At 30.4% G+C, this 21,124-nt stretch overlaps 2 protein-coding genes and 1 long non-coding RNA gene across 5 annotated transcripts; 1 reads left to right on the top strand and 2 right to left on the bottom strand.

Moving 5' to 3' along the window:
- Positions 1-5,586: 5,586 nt before the first annotated feature.
- Positions 5,587-9,650, bottom strand: LOC106334018 (cell differentiation protein RCD1 homolog). 2 transcript variants are annotated; one of them, XM_013772389.1, is made up of 10 exons: positions 9,573-9,650; positions 9,272-9,491; positions 7,247-7,318; positions 6,991-7,083; positions 6,844-6,886; positions 6,388-6,497; positions 6,198-6,293; positions 5,935-6,131; positions 5,781-5,850; positions 5,587-5,668 (listed from the first exon to the last, which is right to left on the bottom strand). In XM_013772389.1, exons 2-10 carry the CDS (start codon positions 9,449-9,451, stop codon positions 5,609-5,611), a joined length of 921 nt encoding a protein of 306 aa, XP_013627843.1. In that variant the 5' UTR covers positions 9,452-9,491; positions 9,573-9,650; the 3' UTR covers positions 5,587-5,608. The 2 variants fall into 2 exon arrangements, with proteins under 2 accessions (XP_013627843.1, XP_013627842.1); XM_013772388.1 differs by lacking the exon at positions 9,573-9,650 and having other exon boundaries at positions 9,272-9,525.
- A 3,907-nt stretch (positions 9,651-13,557) lies between these two features.
- Positions 13,558-15,517, top strand: LOC106332199. Its single transcript, XM_013770680.1, has 9 exons — positions 13,558-13,669; positions 13,864-13,978; positions 14,064-14,194; positions 14,284-14,423; positions 14,532-14,600; positions 14,693-14,831; positions 14,928-14,990; positions 15,075-15,118; positions 15,205-15,517. Exons 1-9 carry the CDS (start codon positions 13,615-13,617, stop codon positions 15,289-15,291), a joined length of 843 nt encoding a protein of 280 aa, XP_013626134.1. The 5' UTR covers positions 13,558-13,614; the 3' UTR covers positions 15,292-15,517.
- Positions 15,518-16,597: 1,080 nt separating this feature from the next.
- LOC106333131 lies at positions 16,598-17,814 on the bottom strand. 2 transcript variants are annotated; one of them, XR_001268289.1, is made up of 3 exons: positions 17,660-17,814; positions 17,349-17,466; positions 16,598-16,922 (listed from the first exon to the last, which is right to left on the bottom strand). It is a non-coding gene; the product is annotated as an uncharacterized LOC106333131 (long non-coding RNA). The 2 variants fall into 2 exon arrangements; XR_001268288.1 differs by having other exon boundaries at positions 17,349-17,432; positions 17,660-17,799.
- Positions 17,815-21,124: the final 3,310 nt, after the last annotated feature.

Below are 21,124 nucleotides of genomic sequence, written 5' to 3'. Positions count from 1 at the left end.
ATAAATAGAATGAAGGTAATAGCTGTAACTACTAGTGAACGAACAAAGAAGATGTTACTACATAGACAAAGTAAAAAAAATGAGACAAACCTACTCATCAAGAAGCACTATGTTAACTCCCATCAGATCCCCTCCTTTCTTGACGTTGTGTGCTTCCCCGAAACACAGAAAACGCGCTACCACCATTTGAGAACAACAACTGGGCTTCAAATTATAGAGAAATATATGGGATGAAATCATAGTTGCTGCTTGTGTGTGTGAGGAAGCAGAAGGTTGAATCGAGTGAAGCTGTGAGATTTCGAGAATTCTGCATCCCTATTTATAGTAGTAGAAATCAGGGATTTGCGGTGGGGCTGAGGTCATGGGAAACTAAAAGCAATATCGTGGAAAAATTTGAATGAAACAGTTAGTGGGTAAAATTTATGAAGAGGATTCAATGAGGACGAAAGTCGTTACAACTCCAATTTGTTATCGCCCTGAGTGAGGAGGATGTGATCGGGCGAAGACAATCAAAGAAGAAGGGTTTCAACAAATAGGCTTTGTCGAGGTTTTGAAGTTAGGCTGCTTTGTTGAGTTTGTTGGGTGAGAGATTATGAAAAGGATGCAATGGTCCAGCACAAATAAATTACAAAATCAGTCGATGTCTTAATTTACACGTGGCGCAAAATCCCCCACCCTCCTTGCTAACGTGGTGACCTGAGAGAGAAATATCTCTACTTTATTAGTATAGATAGATATATCTCAAAAACTCATACACCATGTTTTATGGGAGTATTTATGCATCATATAAGTGTATATATAGGCATTTTCATATATTCCCCCGTTTAAAAACAAGAAAAGGGAAAAGAGCAAAACAAAAGATTCAAATGAAACTTTATAAAGGGTAAACCCTTAACGCTTGTTATGTAAATGGTTTGACCCCGTCGGAATCTTTCTCTTCTCCGGCTTGAATCCTCCGGAGCCAATTAGACGTGTGTTATAAGAGTGGAGAAGCTCTCGGTCTCCTCTAGAAGGTCCGGAGAAAATTTTTGGTGTTTCAGCAGCATGGATTCTTGTGGCTTTGGAGGAAACAAAAACGAGAGTGAAGAGAAGAACAATTAGGCAAATAAGTCGAATCCGAATCATTTTTGTCTTTGTAGTAGTTTGTTTTTGTCTTGTTTTCTCATATAGAAGGTTAGGAAACTACACCAAACAAATAAATAAGTGAAGAAAAGAAACCTATTTGAAGAGAGATGGTTGCGAGGACTATGATAATTTAATTGATGCGCAAGCTTCCATACGGTGTTGTATTTGTTGCATTATTTATTCATGTCCGGACATGGATGGTCCACATCATAATTCTCTTCCATACGTTGTTGCATTTTTAAATTTTTAATATTTTGTACAATCTCAACATTAAGCTCTAAGTTAGTTGCGACACCATAATCCTAACTCGAAAACAACCCAAATCGAGAGGATAAGAGTAGAAGGAGACTGAAATGAGAGATATAGGTAATTAGACAAACACATTAACGTATATTTTTCTTTTCGCGGATTGGCTGCGTTAAATAGAGCCACGAACCAACACATAGCCGGACCAAATCATACACATAGACATGTTTAAACGAAACTAGAATACCACCTGCGTCAAAACGCGGATTATGGATTTTCGTTTTTAATTTACAAAATAATATTATTTTGTAAAATCGATATATTTGTAATCTAAAGAATGCAGATGGGAAATTGATAAATAGAGAGCCCGAAATATAAGGAAAAAATCATGAAAATAAAAATCTCACTTTCCAAATATAATAGATATCCCATAAAATATTGGAAAATCTCACTTTCCAAATATTTTAAAATCTCACTTTCCAAACATACACAATATTTTGTTTGCAACCATTTTTAAAAAATTTATCCATTTTTTATTGGTAAAAAGTTTTTAAAATATCTTTTTACAACCAAAATGGGATAATCCATTTTTAATATTCTTGTATTGATTTAAATATTGTGTATGTTTGATGGAAAAACTCATAATTATCTACAAAATATTTAGAATTTAAAATAATTTAATTATATGTAATAAATAAATGTATAATCACATTTGATAGTAATTTTGAATTTAATACTTATTTTAAAATAGATACCAAGAAGATTTTTATATGATATTTTTATATTTGAAAAATAATTTATGTTTATAAATAAATTATAAATATATTTAAATATATTATAAAACAAGATCGATTTGAGGTTATTACCCTTACTGAAAATCTGAAAATGCAAAAATTTACAATAGCATAAATCGTAAATCACATGTTAACTAAATGTTAATTCAATAATGTACTTCAGTTTTATAGAATTTATAAGAAAAACGTATATGAAAACTGAACTCGGGTTATTAAAGGTGCACAAACTAACTTTCAACATGTCATTTAACAAGTGTTTTCAACAAAATTTTGGATATCTTATATATTAAAACAGAAGTCACAACCTTGATTCATGTGTGATTTTTTAAAAAATGGACCTAATTGACCTATTTCTAGATAGTCATGTTATATTTAATCTCTAATCTTATCATTTAAATTTTGGGTCTACTAGAAATTTTTATTGGGCTATCAATAATTGGATTTAAATAATAGATGATTCATTGGATTTATAGATAGTATAAATTAAATAGATATAATTTAATGTTGTGATACTATATCTCAATATGTTAATTATATAAATATTTGTCCATGTTAACTTTTAAAATTATAAAGATTTTTTTTAATAAAAAAAATCAGATTATCTAACAATGATTAATCTTTACTACTTTAAACCAATGAAAACAAATTTTAAACTATATAGTTTATTTGAAAAATTAAACAAAAACTAAATGTTTAATTATTTACTAGATAATAAAAATCTATGAAGCGGAAATTTTAATTTCTTAAAAAAATTCTAACTTTGTGAAATGTTACATTATCTTTGAATATGACGATAAAATAATATTTTACTAATCTATATATATATATAGTTACGATTTTAATAATGAAATAATAATACGAAAATATATATATAGAAGAAGATACAAATACATATGAAAGTTTGAAACAATCTATTCAATGAATAAAATATAACATAAACTTATTTTATTTTAAAAATTGATAGACACATATATATTATAATATATACCAATTNATGATGTAAAAACTAGTGAAATGTTGTAATATAATTTACATTGACCCCGGTTAAATATGCTCAAAATTAATATAAAACACATAACTTAATTAATTGACCCTGTTAAACTTTATGGCCGGTTCCGCCGCTGCATTTTTACTTGTACACAGATGTGTAAGGAGGTCTTTTGATATATTATATGAGTTTAAAATCAGTTTACAGTTATGGTTAAGGTCTTTTTTGTTTTTTGGTTCTCTTTTTGAACCTACAACTCTCTTTTTCAGATATAGTCTTTGACACCTAAGGAAATAGCTAGAACTGGTTTATTTTCCTTGTGGTGAGATTTTGTGAAATTAAAAACAATTTATGGATGAAAAGAAAGTATTTTTTTGTTTCTTTGATATGTTTTTAGAGTTATCTAGAAGTTTTTGGGAGCCGACTTACTCCTCAACATGTCTAGTGGCGTTTTTCTATAGGTGGTGGAGATATGTGAAGTAAGTGCTATATATATTTCTGGTGTAAAATTTGATGACAAATTAACAAGGAGTTCATGGCGATGTCGCTGGAAGAAGAGAAAGCACCTTTAACGCTACCACATACTCCTTAATATTTTTCTAGTGAGAGGAACATAAGATGAAAGAGGTGAAAAGTATAGTAGTATAGATAATTTCAAATTTGTAATAAAATTTCAAAATTTTCTTTTTGTCTAGTGGTTAAAATACCTCTTTCGTAGGGTGTCAATGGTATGGGTTTGAATATCGGAAGGATCATATTTTTTACTAACAACAGTTGACTAATTTTTATTACAGTCAATGTAGATTTAGGCATATTAACTTATACTACAATCAATGTAGATTTAGTAACATTTATAAAAGTTCACGTAATATTTTTTTGAATTATAACTGATTTGAAGTTTTATTACTTAGAATATCTTCAATGGTTACTCTCATTTTTTATTTAAAATGAGGTAAACTCAAAATAAGTTTACATTTTTCTCCAATGGTTTTCTTCATTTTCTCTCTCAAAAAGAATAATTTAAAATATATTATGTTATTACTATTTAATTAATTCTCAAATAATGGTTATTATTTTATAAAACTTACAAATTTTACCCAAATATGATTTTATTTTAATTAAATCTTCATTATGTACATAAATTTTAATTTCTAAAAAAGATACAAAGGTTTATATAAACTTATAATTATATTATGAAAGTATTAATAATTTCTTTAAAGTGTAAAACAAATACTGAATTCTTAAGATATAGATCAAAATTATATAAAGTTTAACGAATAATTTATAAATTACAAAGCTTAAAACAAAATGAAGAAAAACATTAAAAATTGAAGGAAAACTTCTCCAATAGTGCATCATTTTTTCCTTCTAAATGATGTATCATTGGATAAGTCTTTTTTTTTTTTTTGAAGTTTTCTCTCAAAATGAAGGTCCATTAGAGATGATCTTAGTATTGACCACCTTTTCGGATCATATTTAACACGAGGAAAATTGTTAGGGTCGAAATTGATCATTTTTCTTACATACATTGAAACTTTTCTCAAGAAATAAAGTTCAAAAACGTGTTAAAAAGGTCAAAAACATAAAAGATCTAATTTCTATATACTACCTCCGTTCCCGAAAGTAAGATGTTTTAGGTTTTTTTCTTGTTCAACAAAGATAGATTTTCTATATTGTTACGGTACTTTTTTATACTTTTGAGAAACATTAATTGAGAATATTTGAATTGATTAAATTTCATTGGTGGAAAGTTATTGGAAAGTGTATAATAAAGTAAAAAATAAATTAAATTATAAACATTTATTAAATTCTTAATAAGCGTGCATACTCTAGAAAATCTTACTTTGGGAGTATGTTTTTTAATTTAAAAATAGTATTGGGATTTGGGACGATTTATTGGGCCTCAACCCCACACGTGAGTCCATCTCAATGGTCTCTCACGTTTCGTTCAGGTCTCAGTCCTACTGTCAAAACTAACTAAGCTGAACCCAAACTAAAACCAGAACTTAACATCAGAAATGCTTACTCTCTTCCTCAAACTTCATATAAGAGACTAAAAGAACAGGAAGATTTGTATCTAACTAACCATTTCCTGTTCTTAAAAAAAAAAAGACTAACCATTTCCTAACTTATTTTATGTCTCCTTTTTTCATGCAGGTGAAATTAATGTTAATAACAATCATATAAGTAAGTACCAATCATCATGCAAACTAAGCAAATCCATCCTCCCTCTGGAGAGAAAATAAAACATAAAATACTTGAAAGGAGAAAAGAAAGAACATTGAAAATAGGGTTCAAAGGTATCCCAAAAGAGAGAGAACAATGATGAAGGAGTATCAAGAGAGGTATCTGAAGAAGAGACGAAACCAAACAACAACATAGAGTTTTTTATAACCTTTTTGTCTTTTCAGTTTATTACTTAGTAAACCTGTTCTTTTCTGGCTGAGTTTTCATTTCATTTCATTTCCAGATTCTTAATCAGCTCCCGACGATTCCTCTCAGCTGCTGGGTCCGCCTTTGAAAGAAAAAACAAACAAAAAGACAAATACACTCTGAGTCTTGACTATTGTTGCATTAACCAAACCCATGCAGAGCTAAAAACAGTAAATAGAAGGTTTCAATCTTACAGCAAGTAAACTAGCAAAGGTGTTGTTGAACAGCATGTCAGGAAGGTAACGCCTTAGTCCCCTTCGAGCCCTAATACATACCAGAATATAATATCAAGTTTGCTTGAGAACCAATAATTCAAAAAGATACAAAAGGTGTATATAGCAAAAAAACCTGGGCTTGTAGGAGAGACTGGTGTAGCAACCAACAAGAAGATTGAACAAGCTGGGACAAGGTCTGGCCATGGTGGTAAGATACATAAGCTGCCTTTTCAGGAGACCGTCTATGAAGAAAAAACGATCAGGCAAGACACAGCAGTACTGAAGCCCCTCACCAGTGGACAGAATCTTGTTAATTATGAATACAGCAATCTGAAGAAGTGTTAGTTCAAAATGCTTTCCTTCTTGTCTAATTTACAGCAGGAGAAGGGAACTTACTGTTTTTGATTCTGTTGAGCCAATGTCGATGGCTTTTGTGCAATGTTGTAAACAACTTGTGTTCACAAGGTAACAAACAACAGCTGGGTCTACAGGCTGTAAGAGAAGTGGGATGTTCTAAGTAAATTCAATAGCTTTTTGTGACAAATATATATTTTGTAAAAGAGGATGGTTTAGAATATGTATGTACCGGACTCAACATGTGAGCAATGACACCCAATGCACCAAGCCTTAGGCATTCAAGACGCGTATCGGTGAGATTAATGTCCATCAAAGTATAGAAATAGTATTGCATATCAGCTGCAACAACCAACATAAGATGAGATATTTCTTAGACAGTGCAAAGAGCATCTCCTTGATACTCTTCAAAGAGTATATTACATATAGAAAATCAATATTATTTATTTATATTACAATATTTACATAATAAAACTAAATCACTTATCAAAACATATTGAACGTTTCTCATGATCTTTTTTCAAGTTTCTCAAACAAGAAACGATTTTCTTTCTTTTCCAGTTTTTCTTTTTCTTTCAGTTGGTGGGATATTATAAGAAATACCATCAATAAATATGCTCTAGTACGATATAAAATAATATAGCAAATAAAAAGAGAATTTTTGTTTCAATGAAGGAGGAAAACATACCCTTAAGAAAGCAGTTTCTTGTCTCCGGGTAATGAGTTATGCACTATAACAGGAAAAAGAAGATAACATCACAGAGCCAATTAAGGCTTAGGATTTTAAATGGTTCTTAAGTGAAGAAAGCAGAAAAAATGTGCGACTAAACAAAACCTGGAACAAAAGCAAAATGTTGTACACTCGAAGGTGCATCCAGTTCTGTGAGTAAACTGGACGTGAAGTGTGTGGGTAGATTTTCAAGATCTCCTGCATAAATTGAATGAAATTCAAAGTGAATATCACAAAGCGAGGGGCCTACAACGAAAGATGGATAGATCTTGAAAGTCTAATCAATCTAATAGGTTTTAAAATGCCAAAATATATCAGCATTTGTCATATGTGAAACCAAATTAGTAGGTAGGTACTGAACCTGCAACAGCATGGCCACTGTAAAATGAGATTTCCATAAAAGCCGAGGCAAGATCTCGAAATTTTTCCTATGCTGCCATGGAGAAAAGGTAGATAGTGACAGTATAAGTTTCTGACATTCCAAAAACAATATAAATTCTCACCTACTAATATACTCCCTCAGTATCACTAAGTTCTAAGTGATGTTTAACAATTTTTATTTTGTTTCATAATTCTAGATAAAATTTAATCATTTGAAACTTGTGACCAATTACAAAATACTACATTTTTTTCGTCTTGGTTGAATTAGTTGTATTTAATGTTATTTTATATGATCAAGATAAATTACATAAGATTTTGTATTTTCTTAATATTTATGTAAAAACCTTAAACATCACTTAAAATGATACAGATAGAGTATAACTTTGTGATATTTCGTAAATATAAGATAAAAAGAGAGTGATAGTCGTGGTCAATTCTGTCTAAGGTGTTAATAGATTATTTTGGATTATTGCGAAGATTCTCTCTTTGAAATTCAGCTATTCCAAAAATAAAGAAAATAATTTTATATGACAAATCATTAGTCATACATACGCAAAATAGAGTGTGTTTTTAGATTTGGTTTCCTATTTTTCATTGTTTTTAATTATTTACTTATTTGGATTAATAATACAATCTAATTTTTGAAAACTAACTTTTAAGTAAAATGATTTTCACCAATGGACAATAAAGGCATAGTTAAATTATGTATATCAAAAAAGATTGTAAATGAGCGGTCTAGAAAACCAAAGATAAAAGAAAATGTCAAATTTCAAAATTTCCAATTTTCCAAATCATGAAATTCTATTTATATATATATATATATATATATATATGCGAATCTTACCGAGATATATTTCTATACTTGCATTAAAAATATGTTTGGCAATTATTTATATCTACCGTAAATTTGAAAAACAAATTTCATACCATTTATTTGAAGATAAAACTTATAATACATCAAGTGGCAACTCAATCCATAAAAACAAATCGAAATTTGGAACTATATGAGAGGTGGTTATTGACACACATTTTTATATCGCAATTATGAAAATAAAACATACACATAAACAGAGAATAGACAAAAGAACAAGATTTTGGCTTATCATATCATGAACAAAAGAGCAAACAAAAGAAGAATAATTAACAATTGAATGTTGCTTAACATAAGAAAACACTATATCTCCAAATCATAAAATTGCGAAAATCGAGCAAACGCTACAATGCCAATAATCATAAAATATAAACAAATGAAAGGAGGATAACAAATGAGTGTTTGTAATTGTGATAAAAAACCGCAAGATCTTTAAACCCCACAAGAATTCTGAGAGTCGTGTATGATGCTGATAATCATCAAAATTAAAGGGTGCAATTAAAATAGGAATATGAATTGATTGTGTCTTATGATGAGAAATATCACTAAATCTCCTAAAGCCAAATATTTTTTTTTTCTGAAAGCCGATCTAATGATAAAATGTCAAAAAATAAACGGATACAAACAAAAGAGAGGTAATGACAATTGTTTGTTTCTTGTATGCATGATCAAGGCTAAATTTAACTAAAAGCAAGAATATTTTATGTCAGGCAACCAAATATAAGATGGATATGAACAAAATTGTCACAAATGAATGTGACAATGAGAGATAAAGATTTTGATGATATTTTTGTTAGTCATATCCTTATTATCATACAATATAAGATGGACACTGGCATAATTTTGTTAACCTATGCAGCAAGTAACAAAGGAGATATCAAAATTTTACCCCGCTGAAAATAGTGACAGTCCTTCACAAGAGATTAAGTAGTCTATCAGACTTAAAAACACAAAGCATGTTAATTGATGCAACTAAACAGGTAATCAATATGTGTTCAAAAAAAAAAAAAAAAACAGGTAATCAATAGAAGAAAGAAATAATAGTAAAAAAATAAACAGGTAATCAATAGAAAAATTAATAAACTAAAATCATATAGTACAGAAAACAGGGGATATAATATTTTTAGCGCTTACAATGGTGAGATTCTGCAGCGCGAAATCGAAGGTGGATGGGATATTATTATGAAGATCATCGACCCACTTGATAATCATTCTTATGTCCGGTGAAGGTGGGACGGTGGAGGCTAAAGCAGAGGGAAGATTCACCCTGGATATAGTGTAGTCTTCGTATAGGGAATCTGGTAGATTCACCATTTTTGGAAGCCGGAAGAAATTCTCTAGCCGATTTTTTTCTCTGCGAGAGAAATAATTCAGATCAGAGTGTTGCGGCAGTTGATGAATGGGAGAAGAATTATATAGGGGCTAAGATGCACACATGCTTCAAATATGTAATTGACCAAAATTCTCTCTAATGATTTTTTTGGTTACGTATCAAAATATAATTGAATAATAATTGTCAAAGCAAGAAAATAATAATACTTCCAGAAAAATTACATGGAAAGAGAATTTATATGTTTGTTTTGTTAGATTTGTTCTATCTTCTTATAATAAATCTTAATATGCGTTTGACCAGAAATATGTTATCATATCTACAGACCAGGGAAGAATCTAGAGAACATATTTACTGGGTGCACAATTAATAACAAATTAGATTTTACCCGCATTTTAAAAGGGCGAAATAATTTTGACAAACATTAATCTATTCTAATCTGTTTTACACTGGTAAAAGTTTAAGAATATTATTTACAATCCAAATTTTCTAATCCACTTTTAATATTCTCGTATTGATCTAAATATTGTGTATGTTTGATAGAAAAACTCACAATTATCCACAAAATATTTAGAATTTACAATAACTTAATTATATAATTATATTTATTCAACATATAAATATTTTTATTTTTATTTATCATTTTAATTAAAATGTAATAAATAAATGTATAATCATATTTGATAGTAATTTTGAAGTTAATTATTTAATTTAAAATAGATACTAAGAAGATTTTTATAAGATCTTTTATATTTGAAAAAGAATATATGTTTACAAATAAAATTAAAAAGATATTGAAAAATATTATAAATTAATTATTTTATAACTAATTTAACTAGATTGATTTGAGGTTAATACCCTTACTGAAAATCTGAAAATGCAAAAAATTACAATAGCATAAATCGTAAATTAAAAGTTACCTAAATGTTAATTCAATAATGTAGTTCAGTTTTAATAGAATAGATATGAAAATATATGAAAATAGAACTCGGGTTATTAAAGGTGCACAAACTAACTTTTAACATGTCATTTAACAAAGTTTAGTGTTTTCAACAAAATTTTCGATTTTTAATATTTTTACAAGTGCGGATGCCCCATTGTTTATAAGATGCATTTTCCCTTGTGCACAGACGTGTCCTTGTCTATTGATATATTACATGAGTTAAAAAAAAACAGTTTACAGTTATGGTTTGGATCAATTTTGTTCTTTTTGGTTCTCTTTTTGAACCTACGGCTCTTTTTTTAAGATATATAGTTTTTTTTTGTCATCAACATACAAACTTAACTAAGACTCTTTTCAGATATAGTCTTTGACACCTAAGAAATAAGACTGGATTTTATTTTCTTGTGGTGAGACTTTGTGAGATTAAAATAAATTTATGGATGAAAGAAAGTAATCTTTTATGTTTCTTTGTGATGTGTTTAGAGTTATTTAGAAGTTTTTGAGAGCCACTTACTCCTTAACAACTCTAGTGGTGTTTTTCTACAGGTGGTGGAAAAAATGTGACGTGCTATATTTATGTTGTAAAGTTTGATGACGAATTAATAAAGCGTTCATGGAGATGTCGCTGGAAGAAGAGAAAGCGCCTTTAACGCTATCACATATTCCTTAATATTTTTCCTGTGAGAGGAACAAGATATTCATGATAACACTTAATCCATAACGTCAAATCATGTTGAATTTTATTTTGGAAACACCAATACAGTTGCAAGTGTGTGATTGTGTAGATGTGTAGTGTCATTTACATATAGATTTCAGTTCACATTTGAATAAGAGCACGACTTTGAACAAGTTATGATGACTTTAAATAAATGGAGAATTATCATTGATTTATGGTTGAAACATCTTATGGGTTGTGTGTTTGAAGTTGTTCTAATTTCGGTATTCAATCATTTTTGAGTCTTTTGTAACGTTAAAGTCTTTTCATGTTAAAACAACATTTGGATATAATTTGAGGCGTGATGAGAAATGATTGGAACAAAACAACCTCAAATGGAGTTCAGATCGATCAATACAATGCATGAAAAAACATCGAGAAATTATGGATTGGCCAGAAACAATGAGACCAAACATTATGCACACATATCGATCGATCTATTTTTTTGATCCATCAATTCCAGACCTATGGTTCAAAAAAAAAAAGGAAATCTTCCTGACCATGGTGTAATTTTGACATATTCACCGTAATTTCAGCTATTGTTAGGCTACACTTTTCTTTTCAAAATAGTTTGTGGAGCCCTTTATTTTTAGAAAGACGAAGTTTTGACTCTACCTCTTGAAAAGATTTCTAAACCCGATTTTTATTTTCTTTATACGATTATCTATTCTTTGTCGTTGATCCGAGTTTTCTCTAATTCCATGTCTGAGATATCTGGAAATTTGTTGAATACTAATTTTTAGATTTTCAACAGAATTCATGGATTACTGAAATTTATTTGTTATAATAGGGGATAATCTGTAGATTTTTTCATTTGAATTGGTTTTAGTACTAACTTAGTCTTTGTACATGTGGAAGTAGGGGTTAATATATATTTGGGAAAATTTTAGTCTAGTTAAGTTTGAGGTTTACAAACGTGACCATTGCATTTTATGTCTCGTAATCATTTTGTCATATGTGTTTTCTTAGAACCGATTTTAATCTGTAAGTTTACATTGCATTTACATTTACAACCACAATTGTCTTAGTTTAATTTTACATGACCTTGATCCATGAGGATTTGATCCCTTGAATAATAAGTTTGCTTGTTGTGCATTACAGTAGATTTATATGGCTAATATAATTTTTTGGAGTATTTCCCTGAAGACTATTTGAAGTATATATTGATGTGGGTGCATATCAAGAACATATCGTCAACTACTATACAATGACATACATCATGGCAATCAGTGAGATTATTATAGAGGTGAGGGAAATTGCTTTTGATCTAGAGAAATCCTAGGACAGGGAATATGTTCATGTACAAGTTTTGTTTGACGTCACAAGGCCGGTATGATGATGAAAGGTAGTTAATCTACCTCGAGAAGGAGGATTAATCACGATATTATACAACTTTGAAAGAATATAACAATATTATGTGTGTCAAAGACTCACTTATGCGAAGGATAAGTGCCATATACTGATTTAGATGATAAATTAAAATCATTTTCTCATAACAGAGAATTTGGTAAAGGATATGGGGTACATATGGGGAAGAATCTGACGCATTCTATGATATTCACCAAGATCAGGTTGGAGTTGATCTCGTAAGCGGCGCCGGTCCACCTCTTTTGGAGGCCCCATTCAAAAACTAGGTTTTAGCTAGGTGATTTTTTTTAAAAAAATAATCAATAAATAGAAGTAGCTTAAAAAACTGGAAAAGGGCTTGAGCCCCTACGCGGCCACTTCTAATGCTTCCGTAGCGGGCCGGGTCTGCTCGTAAGGACCGACATATGATTGATCTGCATGTCTTACTAGGGATGCAAGAATATTTGATTGTTGTATATGGAGGAGAGATGAAGGTACGAGTAGAAATAATGTGAATAACCATGCAAGAACTGGCAAGTGGTCTTTGGTCCTCGTGAACAAAACAGTGTTAGACATAACAAATTAAGATATTTTCGGACTATAGATATTTAATAAGAATTTTAATTTTAAGAACAAAAAACAATTTGAAAGCATATATTTTTGATTTTTGTTTTATTAAACTTCCGGTCGAAGACATAAACTGATCGGCAATTTTTTTAAATTTAATCGGTTTTCAATTCGGTTCAGTTTGGTAATTAACCGATCGGTTTGGAACATAGCAAAACAATCTGAATAAACCGAAATTTACACCCGTTTTTTTCTCTACTAAATTAACCAAATAAACTAATATATAAACAATTTCGGTTTTGATAAAAAAAAAATAATTTCGGTTTAATTCGGAATAAACAATAACAGTCAAAAATTGAACAGACTAATCCAAACTCCGAACCAAACCAAAATTTAGATCAGTTTACTTTGGTGACATTTTTTTAGAACCCAAAAAACCGTATAAACCGAATGCCGAGCTGTATAATTTTTGCATGTCAAACTGCAAAACTATAACTACCACAAACTCCAAATAAATCTTATTAGCTCTTATTCAAGTGATAAAGAGAAAACAAAACACACTGCGACACTCAAAGATGATCCATCAAGCTTTGGCTCTCCCTCGTTTGGCTCACCCATTTCTCACTAGAGGTAAAGTTTCGGTTTTTCCTTCTGGGTTTTCGATTCTCTATCTTCCTCAGTTCAAATCATCTCTATTTCTCTCTCGGGATTGCGTCAATTTCGACCTACATTTTGACAAAATTGACTCTGTTTCACTAATGAAAAAAAAAAAAAAAAAAACAATCCTTTAGTGTCCTAAAGATTCTTATTCTTGAAATTTGAAGGATTTGGGTCTAATGGAGGCGTGTTTCTGCATCAATCCCGAACAAAGCACCAAGGAGTAGCATTTTCAGCTGCTGATGATGATCGAATCGCCAGTTCCAATTCGATTCAGACAAGGTTATCTCTGTTTTTAAGCTCCTTGTGTGAAGTTCTTGAGAAAAGTTTATGACTTTAGTTATGTATCAAACTACTGCTCTTATAGGAAAGTAGTGGAGCATGTGTGTTTACTGAAAGCGAAACAGAGTTTGTTGTCTGAGGAGAAAGAAAAAGATATGCTTGACTATCTTTACACTTCTCAGTACCAAATGAGAGGCATTGTTGCTATCTCTGTAGGTGAGCCTCTCCGAGTACTCTTCTTGTGTTGTGTGTTTATAAATTTAAAAAAAAAAACAATCTTTATAGATTCAGTTTTACTCTCACAGGTAGCATTGGTGATAAAAACAGTGGAGACTTCACACACGCTCTCTTTGTGCGGTTCCAGAGGAAGGAAGACCTTGAGATGTTCTATGAGAACCCTCTCTTCTTGAAAGTTCTCAACGAACATGTAACACCATTCTGCCATGTATGCCCTCCCACATGTAAAACGCCATTCCTCTCGTTAGCCCTGTCTTCTCGCCTTCTTATTCTTCTTGTTCTTCTCTACTTAGATGTCTCGTCCTTAATGCTTCAGGGGCTAACTAATGTGGACTATGAATCAGAGGTTGAAGATGACATCCTTTCGATATTCCGAAAGGGCGAGGTATGAATCATATCCACAGCTTTAGAGACAAGATTTTTACTGCTTTCTAGTGTCAAGTTATGTAAATAGACCGAGTTACTTCCCTGTTGCAGGAGTACAACTACGGAGAAGAGTTTGTTCTTCTGGTTACTTTTGCCAAGAACGCTTCAGAGAAGAACATTAAAGATGCAACGGATTCTTTTGCGCAGCTAACTTCATCTCTTCCATCATTAATTGTCCAGTCTACTCAAGGTACCTATAAACTATACTTTAGAATGACATTCATAAAATCTATATATAGCCAACATCAAGTTGATTCTAATAGCCATTTGATTATTTTATGTTCAGGTTCAAACTTTAATAAAAGCAGTGAGGAATTCACGCATGCAGCAGTAGTTCGATTCCGTTCCTGTAATCACTTTTCCAAAGTTAGCAACAGTTTTTTTTTCCTCACTTAAGTCTCCTTCTCACTCTTGCTTATGCCACTTCCCGCAGTTGACGCCATGGAGATTTTCGTTGAGGGCAGAGAGTATAAAGATGTAAAGACCTTTTCTGAACTTGAACCTTTATAACTCACTTCATATTATATGATACAAGATTGAATAGAGACACTTTTTAATTTCAGATGTGGAGGTCTCAGTTCGAGCCGTTTATAGAGAAATCAGTAGCTCTTCATTTCTCTGTGGATCCTGTGGGTACAGACGTCATGTGAGTCCATATCACACAACAATTTCAAGTTTCAACCAGACATGTAAAGGTTTCTTGCAATGCATTCTCAACAAGGTTCTCACTGTTTCTTCTGATACAACAAAACTTGTTGGTTGCAGTACAATTCATAAATATTTTGTTGCTAATCCTTCTCAAAAACAAAATTGCCACATGAAAAAGCTTGACAAGATCACCTCTCTTATCTAGTTAAAGTGGACCGTACCTAGTTACAGTGTCGCCTCTCTTGTCACCCGTCAAAGGAAAGCAAAGTATATTTGGAGATAATCTCTAACCTCAATGTTAAATTCAGACTTCAATGGCCTGGTTTATTATCCAACCTTCAATGTTTAGATACTATATTTCAACCAGTATAAGATGAGCTTATAAGGGAAGATGTGGATTCTAGGCTCAAATACAACGGACAACATATTGTTTACACATTCTGAGCTCTCTCTCAATTTGTTGAGGCATAAGGAAAATGGATTACTAATGCTAATGAGAGTGGAATGTTATCCAGGGTTCAGTTAGTTGGTTGATGTTGGCTTGGCAACAGACTAAGCAAAATTGAATATTGAGAAAAGTAGATAGTAAATTTTGAAGGATAAAATGTCAATGTAACAACACATGATATTTAATGTTTTTTAAATGGGATGCGTATAAATACTTAGCAATATTTTAGACCAGTCGAATAAACAAAAAAAAAAACTGAATGAATATCTTAATTGTTGATAAATTCACCCCAAAATATTTTAAAATATCTCATTTGAAATATTTTGGATGAATTTCTCATAAATTGATATATGCATTCAATTAAAGATATTTCATTTTCTTATATTTTTGGTTATAAAATATTTATGTTGAGAAATCTCATGGTTTTGTAATACTGTGATATACGAAATGTTTAAAAAATTAGTTTGACTACAGTACACTTATCTTTTTCGATAAGCCATCTGCGATATCGTGCGAGTAAAGCTCAAAAATGATTATGTGATAATTATAGAGCCAGTGAACAAGTTTTTTTAGTCTGCAAGAAATTGACGCTCTCGACAAGAGGAGTGAAATGTGTCATGGGGCTCTAAAATTTTCAACATAGATATTAAGAAAAATAAGTATATTATAATTGTTAGGTATTTTCAAATTAACCTTATTAAAAATATATCAATATTTTTATTTTGTAAATTCATGTTTAAAAACTTGCATTTGGATATGTTCTTAGATAACTGGATACATTTGCTTATCGTTATAAGTTTTGCACATTGTTGACATGTATTAAAAGATATATATATATATATATATATATATAAGCCTCGACAAAATTCAGTTTTAAGAAAAAGGTTACAAACAGGTGAACAACTAACCCATTGTCCAAGAAAAAACAGAAAATCAAAATGAGAATGCAAGAAGACAATACATATAAATTTTGTTTATTGTGCTCTCTTAATAAAGAGATTGAAGTTTCTGAAAGGGGAACTCTTTTTCTTGTTTCAAGCCGTGGACACGAAGTCACGACTCATATTATTCTATCAAACACGAACATCTTATAGATCATATTCATATTGATCAATCCTCTCGCTTGAGTATATTTTGATGAGATAATGTTTGTACTCGGTTCTACGCCGTTTTTTGAGCCTGATCCTGCATGGAGTTAAAAATAAATGAAACGTTTACCTATAGATTCAGGCATGTCTTATATATCCAGACCATACATAATTAAAAATTTGAACTAAAATAGTAAGAAAAAATAGTGTTTATTCCGCCGTAATAAAAGCAAAATGAATACTTCTACAATATAAATGTAAAATGAATATTCATTTTTGCAAAATGAGCATTTTAGATTTGGCTTTGTAAGAAAAGAAAAACACATTTTTTTGTAAGAAGCTTTATAATTGTGATTTGTGACGACGTAGTATGAATGGTAAAAAAGAATGTCAGCATAATATAAGATCTGAAATATTGTTCCAGCGAAACTAATGGGAATTGCAGCTAAAACGTTTTTACTTTACTCATCACATTTAAAAGATGAGTTGAACAAAGAAACATAGTTGAACAAAAGAAACATACCATGATCATAACGGTGACGAAGTGATGAAGTGATGAGTTGCCAAAGAAGCCATAGATAGTTCTCTCTTTCTCAGCCCAGTTTGTCTGCAGTTTCACAGCTTAGTGTACATATAAGTCGCTGGAAATTTTAAAGATTAATAAATTACATTTCTAATTGTAATAAGAAATTCAAGAAATAAAATGATTCGTGTAGTTAGGTATATGCATAAAGAATCATAGATCTATGGTATATACTAGAATATTGATGAGCATGCTTATACGGCTGATGAAGAATGATGATGTTAATAATAAAACAAGAACGTAGAACTTACAGGTTCATTGAACCTGGCTGCCTTTTGTTCATCCACAGAAAGGCGCTAAAGGAGGGAAAAAACAAGAGTGTGGTTCAGATTTACATATAGACGGGAGAATTTTAATTTCTCCTTCATCAACTGTTGAAATATATTATTCTAAAAAAAAAAGAAACTTTTGAATAGGCCTACTTTTGAAATGTATTTTCTTCTTAAAATCTATTTTGTTTTTGAAATATAATATCTTATGCTATTTTTTCTCTCTCTCGTATTACATATTTGTTTTGGTTTTCATATCAAGAATTCTTTTCTTTTTGAAAGTTATCTTTGGTAATACATATGAGAAATACGTAAACTATAGAATTAACTTTTCATTCGTAACACTAAAACGAATTTCCATATACGAAAACGTGAATTGGTATATATACTTAGCATGTAGAAAAATACGTAGAGCACATTTGTCGCCCTATATAAACAAAGGTTTTAAGGTATGGATCCCGCATAATTTTTAAAAAACGTATGCAGAAGTAACGAAATAGGAGATGTATTTGGTGTGTCTTTAGTGTTGTTTGCGAACCCCACTAACATGTGGCGGCCCGCAGTTAGTTCCTTCTTAAAAAAACAAAATAAGAAACCCAATGCGATAATGGTGCTCTTATGATTACGAAAAAAAAAACCAAAATCATTAAGAAAGAGTGAGAATCTGATTACCTAAATATCATAAGTTCAGAAATTTTTGGTGCCAATCATATCAAAGTTTAGGATTGCCTATTACAGGCCAGTTCATGAGTCAGATTATACACTGTTTTTAGAAAATAATATACTATTATATTAATTAACCGGCACTATTACAATTTTAAATCCAACAAAATAGCCACTTAAATATATTCCCAACTAGCTAGATTATCTCTACGGAATCGCCATTGTTTCAAATTATACATTTTTCGATACTGTATTATTAAATATTAAAAGCAACAACAAAAGTTTGTGGTTTTGTGGTCGAATGGTAAAAAAACAGGTTTGAGACGCCAACATGTTTGTTTCATGTTCAATTCACCTGTTATACAAAATTAAGTCACATCTTCGTAGACATTCATATGGATATTAACTTCTTTTTACTGTTCATTTATATATTTGGACTGAGATACACTAAGGTTAATGAAAAAACAATAATAATAAAAAATCACTTTGAATGATATTGGAAAATGACCTAACTACTATACAATCTAGTTAAAACAAATATATACAAATGGCACGTTGTTAAACTATTACACCCAACTTGTGTTAGACCATCAGCATTAGTGAACCCCATGGAAGGGATTCACAAAGCATTTTTTATTATTATTTTTTTTTTATGTTTAATTTTTGTTTTAAAAAAAAAAAAATTATTATTAATAGGACCAATCGCGGGCCGCCACGTGTCGTGGGACCCACGCTACAGTGACGATCCGGGTTCACTGGAGTGAACTCCCAAGAGACAGGTTCACTGATTTTTATTATTTTAATATTTTTTTTTTTCGAAATCCGGGTGAACTCCCCTTGGAATTCATCAATGTAGTGCTCTTTTTCCCAAAGATTGATATTTATAGTTTTTAGATTCATGTTTTCTAGTTAATTAATAATCTAAATATATATTGCTATTTTTAATTCGTACCATCAAATTATATAAATTTGTATCTCCCTATTTATTTTTCGTTAGATCAATTATTGTTATGTGGAATTTCTAGTTAATGTTCAAAGTTCACTATGCACAATGTCATTATTAATAAACTTTATTTGACTCATAAACAAACTAAAATTTTGAAATTTGAAATAAAAATAGTACTCATTGTTCTTACAATAATAAACAATGTAAAAATTAAACAAAACAGTCAAATGCTCTATTCTTCTTTGACAAAAATAAAATAAAACAGTAAATGTAAGACTTGAGCCGACAAAAGCATCGTGTAAAAGTATATCACGGTGTCCGCTCAATCCCAATTGATCACGTACCCACCAAACATAGTTGCAAACCCAATAGGCTTCCTTGGATTCTCTGATTTTTCATGTCAATTCCTTTTTTATTTGTTAGACATCAACCAACATAAATTATAGTTTACCTAGCATAAATTTTAATTCTTGGTGAAATTTTGAGTTAACTAGCTGTATATTAAATTTGGTTATAAGACTTAAGAACGCAAAAAAAAAATTAGTTTCACTGAAAGTTTTTTTTTTCGTTCAAAAAAAAAAAGCAAAGCAAAAGTTATGACAAAAATGCGTTGAAGTATTGGATGTGGAATTTAATCCAATACACGACAAACTACACCAATCTGGATCCAACTTTAGCTCTCGACAGCTGTTTCTTTAAGAGGTTTACATAATCATTAACCTATCTCCAATTCTGTTATTCCCGTGACTTTGCTGTAACATATGCGGAACAAGAAGAAATTATCTCCGTTTCCAAAACCATAGCTTTACTGAATGAAGAAGTTGCCCTTAAAGCGGTAACAAATGTTAGACCATCATTAACCCTAGTCTTTTATCTGGGGTTCTTAGCATCGGCTAAAAGACGGTTCTTAACTTTTCTTAGTTTTTGACTAAAAAAAACTAAGAACTGTCTCTTAAATAAAAGATATAAGAGTCGTCTCTTATCCGAAAGTTGTAAAAAAAAACCAAAAAAATGTTAAATCATGAGTTAAGAACCCCGACTAAGAAACCGGGGTTAATCATGCCCTTAGTTTGATAGTAAGTTGATTTTGGGGACATTAAAATAATATTTTGATGCGATGTATGATGAATGTTATGAGTAAAAGTTAATAAATTTGAGTTGTAAAGCATAATGAAAAAGAGAGATTGTAACTCAAGAAATGGAAAGCTTGATAGGTTATTGCATGGATGAAATTTTTGTTCGTGTATACCGTGTTATATATAGAGGATGGTGTGTAATATATACTTCAAAAGAATAAAAAAGTGTAAAAACGTGCTGTTGTAGAATATTTTCACATATTTATTTGGCGTGATAACATTAAAAATATTATTAGATCACAAATTAGAATATTTGGTGATACAAAAATATATAAATTATATATTAGATAGTAAAAGAAGATTATTTGATATATGTTTTGGTATTATCTAATGTTGGTAGTTAGAGTTTTTGACATTGTAATTCTCAGAGAATAATACAAAAGATTTTGAAGTTTCATAGTTGAATGAATTGAAAAAATTTAATTAAAATGTGTTTAGCTAAGCAAAGCGGGTAGACTAAAAATCGATATGTATGTACAAAATTGTTTAAAGAATTCCTAATAAAAAATATGTGTTTTTGGAATTATTTTTACATTTTATTTTCGTTGAATTTCAATTCTACAACACATGTTCGAGAGTGGCATGATTCTCAACTCTCTCTTTCTCTCTTCGTTTTTTTAATATAATAAAATATTGGGATAAGTGGAAATGCATGACATCAAATCTTGGATTAAAAGAAAATTTGAGATACAAGTTAAAGAC

The sequence above is a fragment of the Brassica oleracea genome, chromosome C3 (genome assembly GCF_000695525.1).
Source record: "Brassica oleracea var. oleracea cultivar TO1000 chromosome C3, BOL, whole genome shotgun sequence".
NCBI lineage: Eukaryota > Viridiplantae > Streptophyta > Magnoliopsida > Brassicales > Brassicaceae > Brassica > Brassica oleracea.
This window is presented reverse-complemented; position numbering and strand designations above follow the sequence as displayed.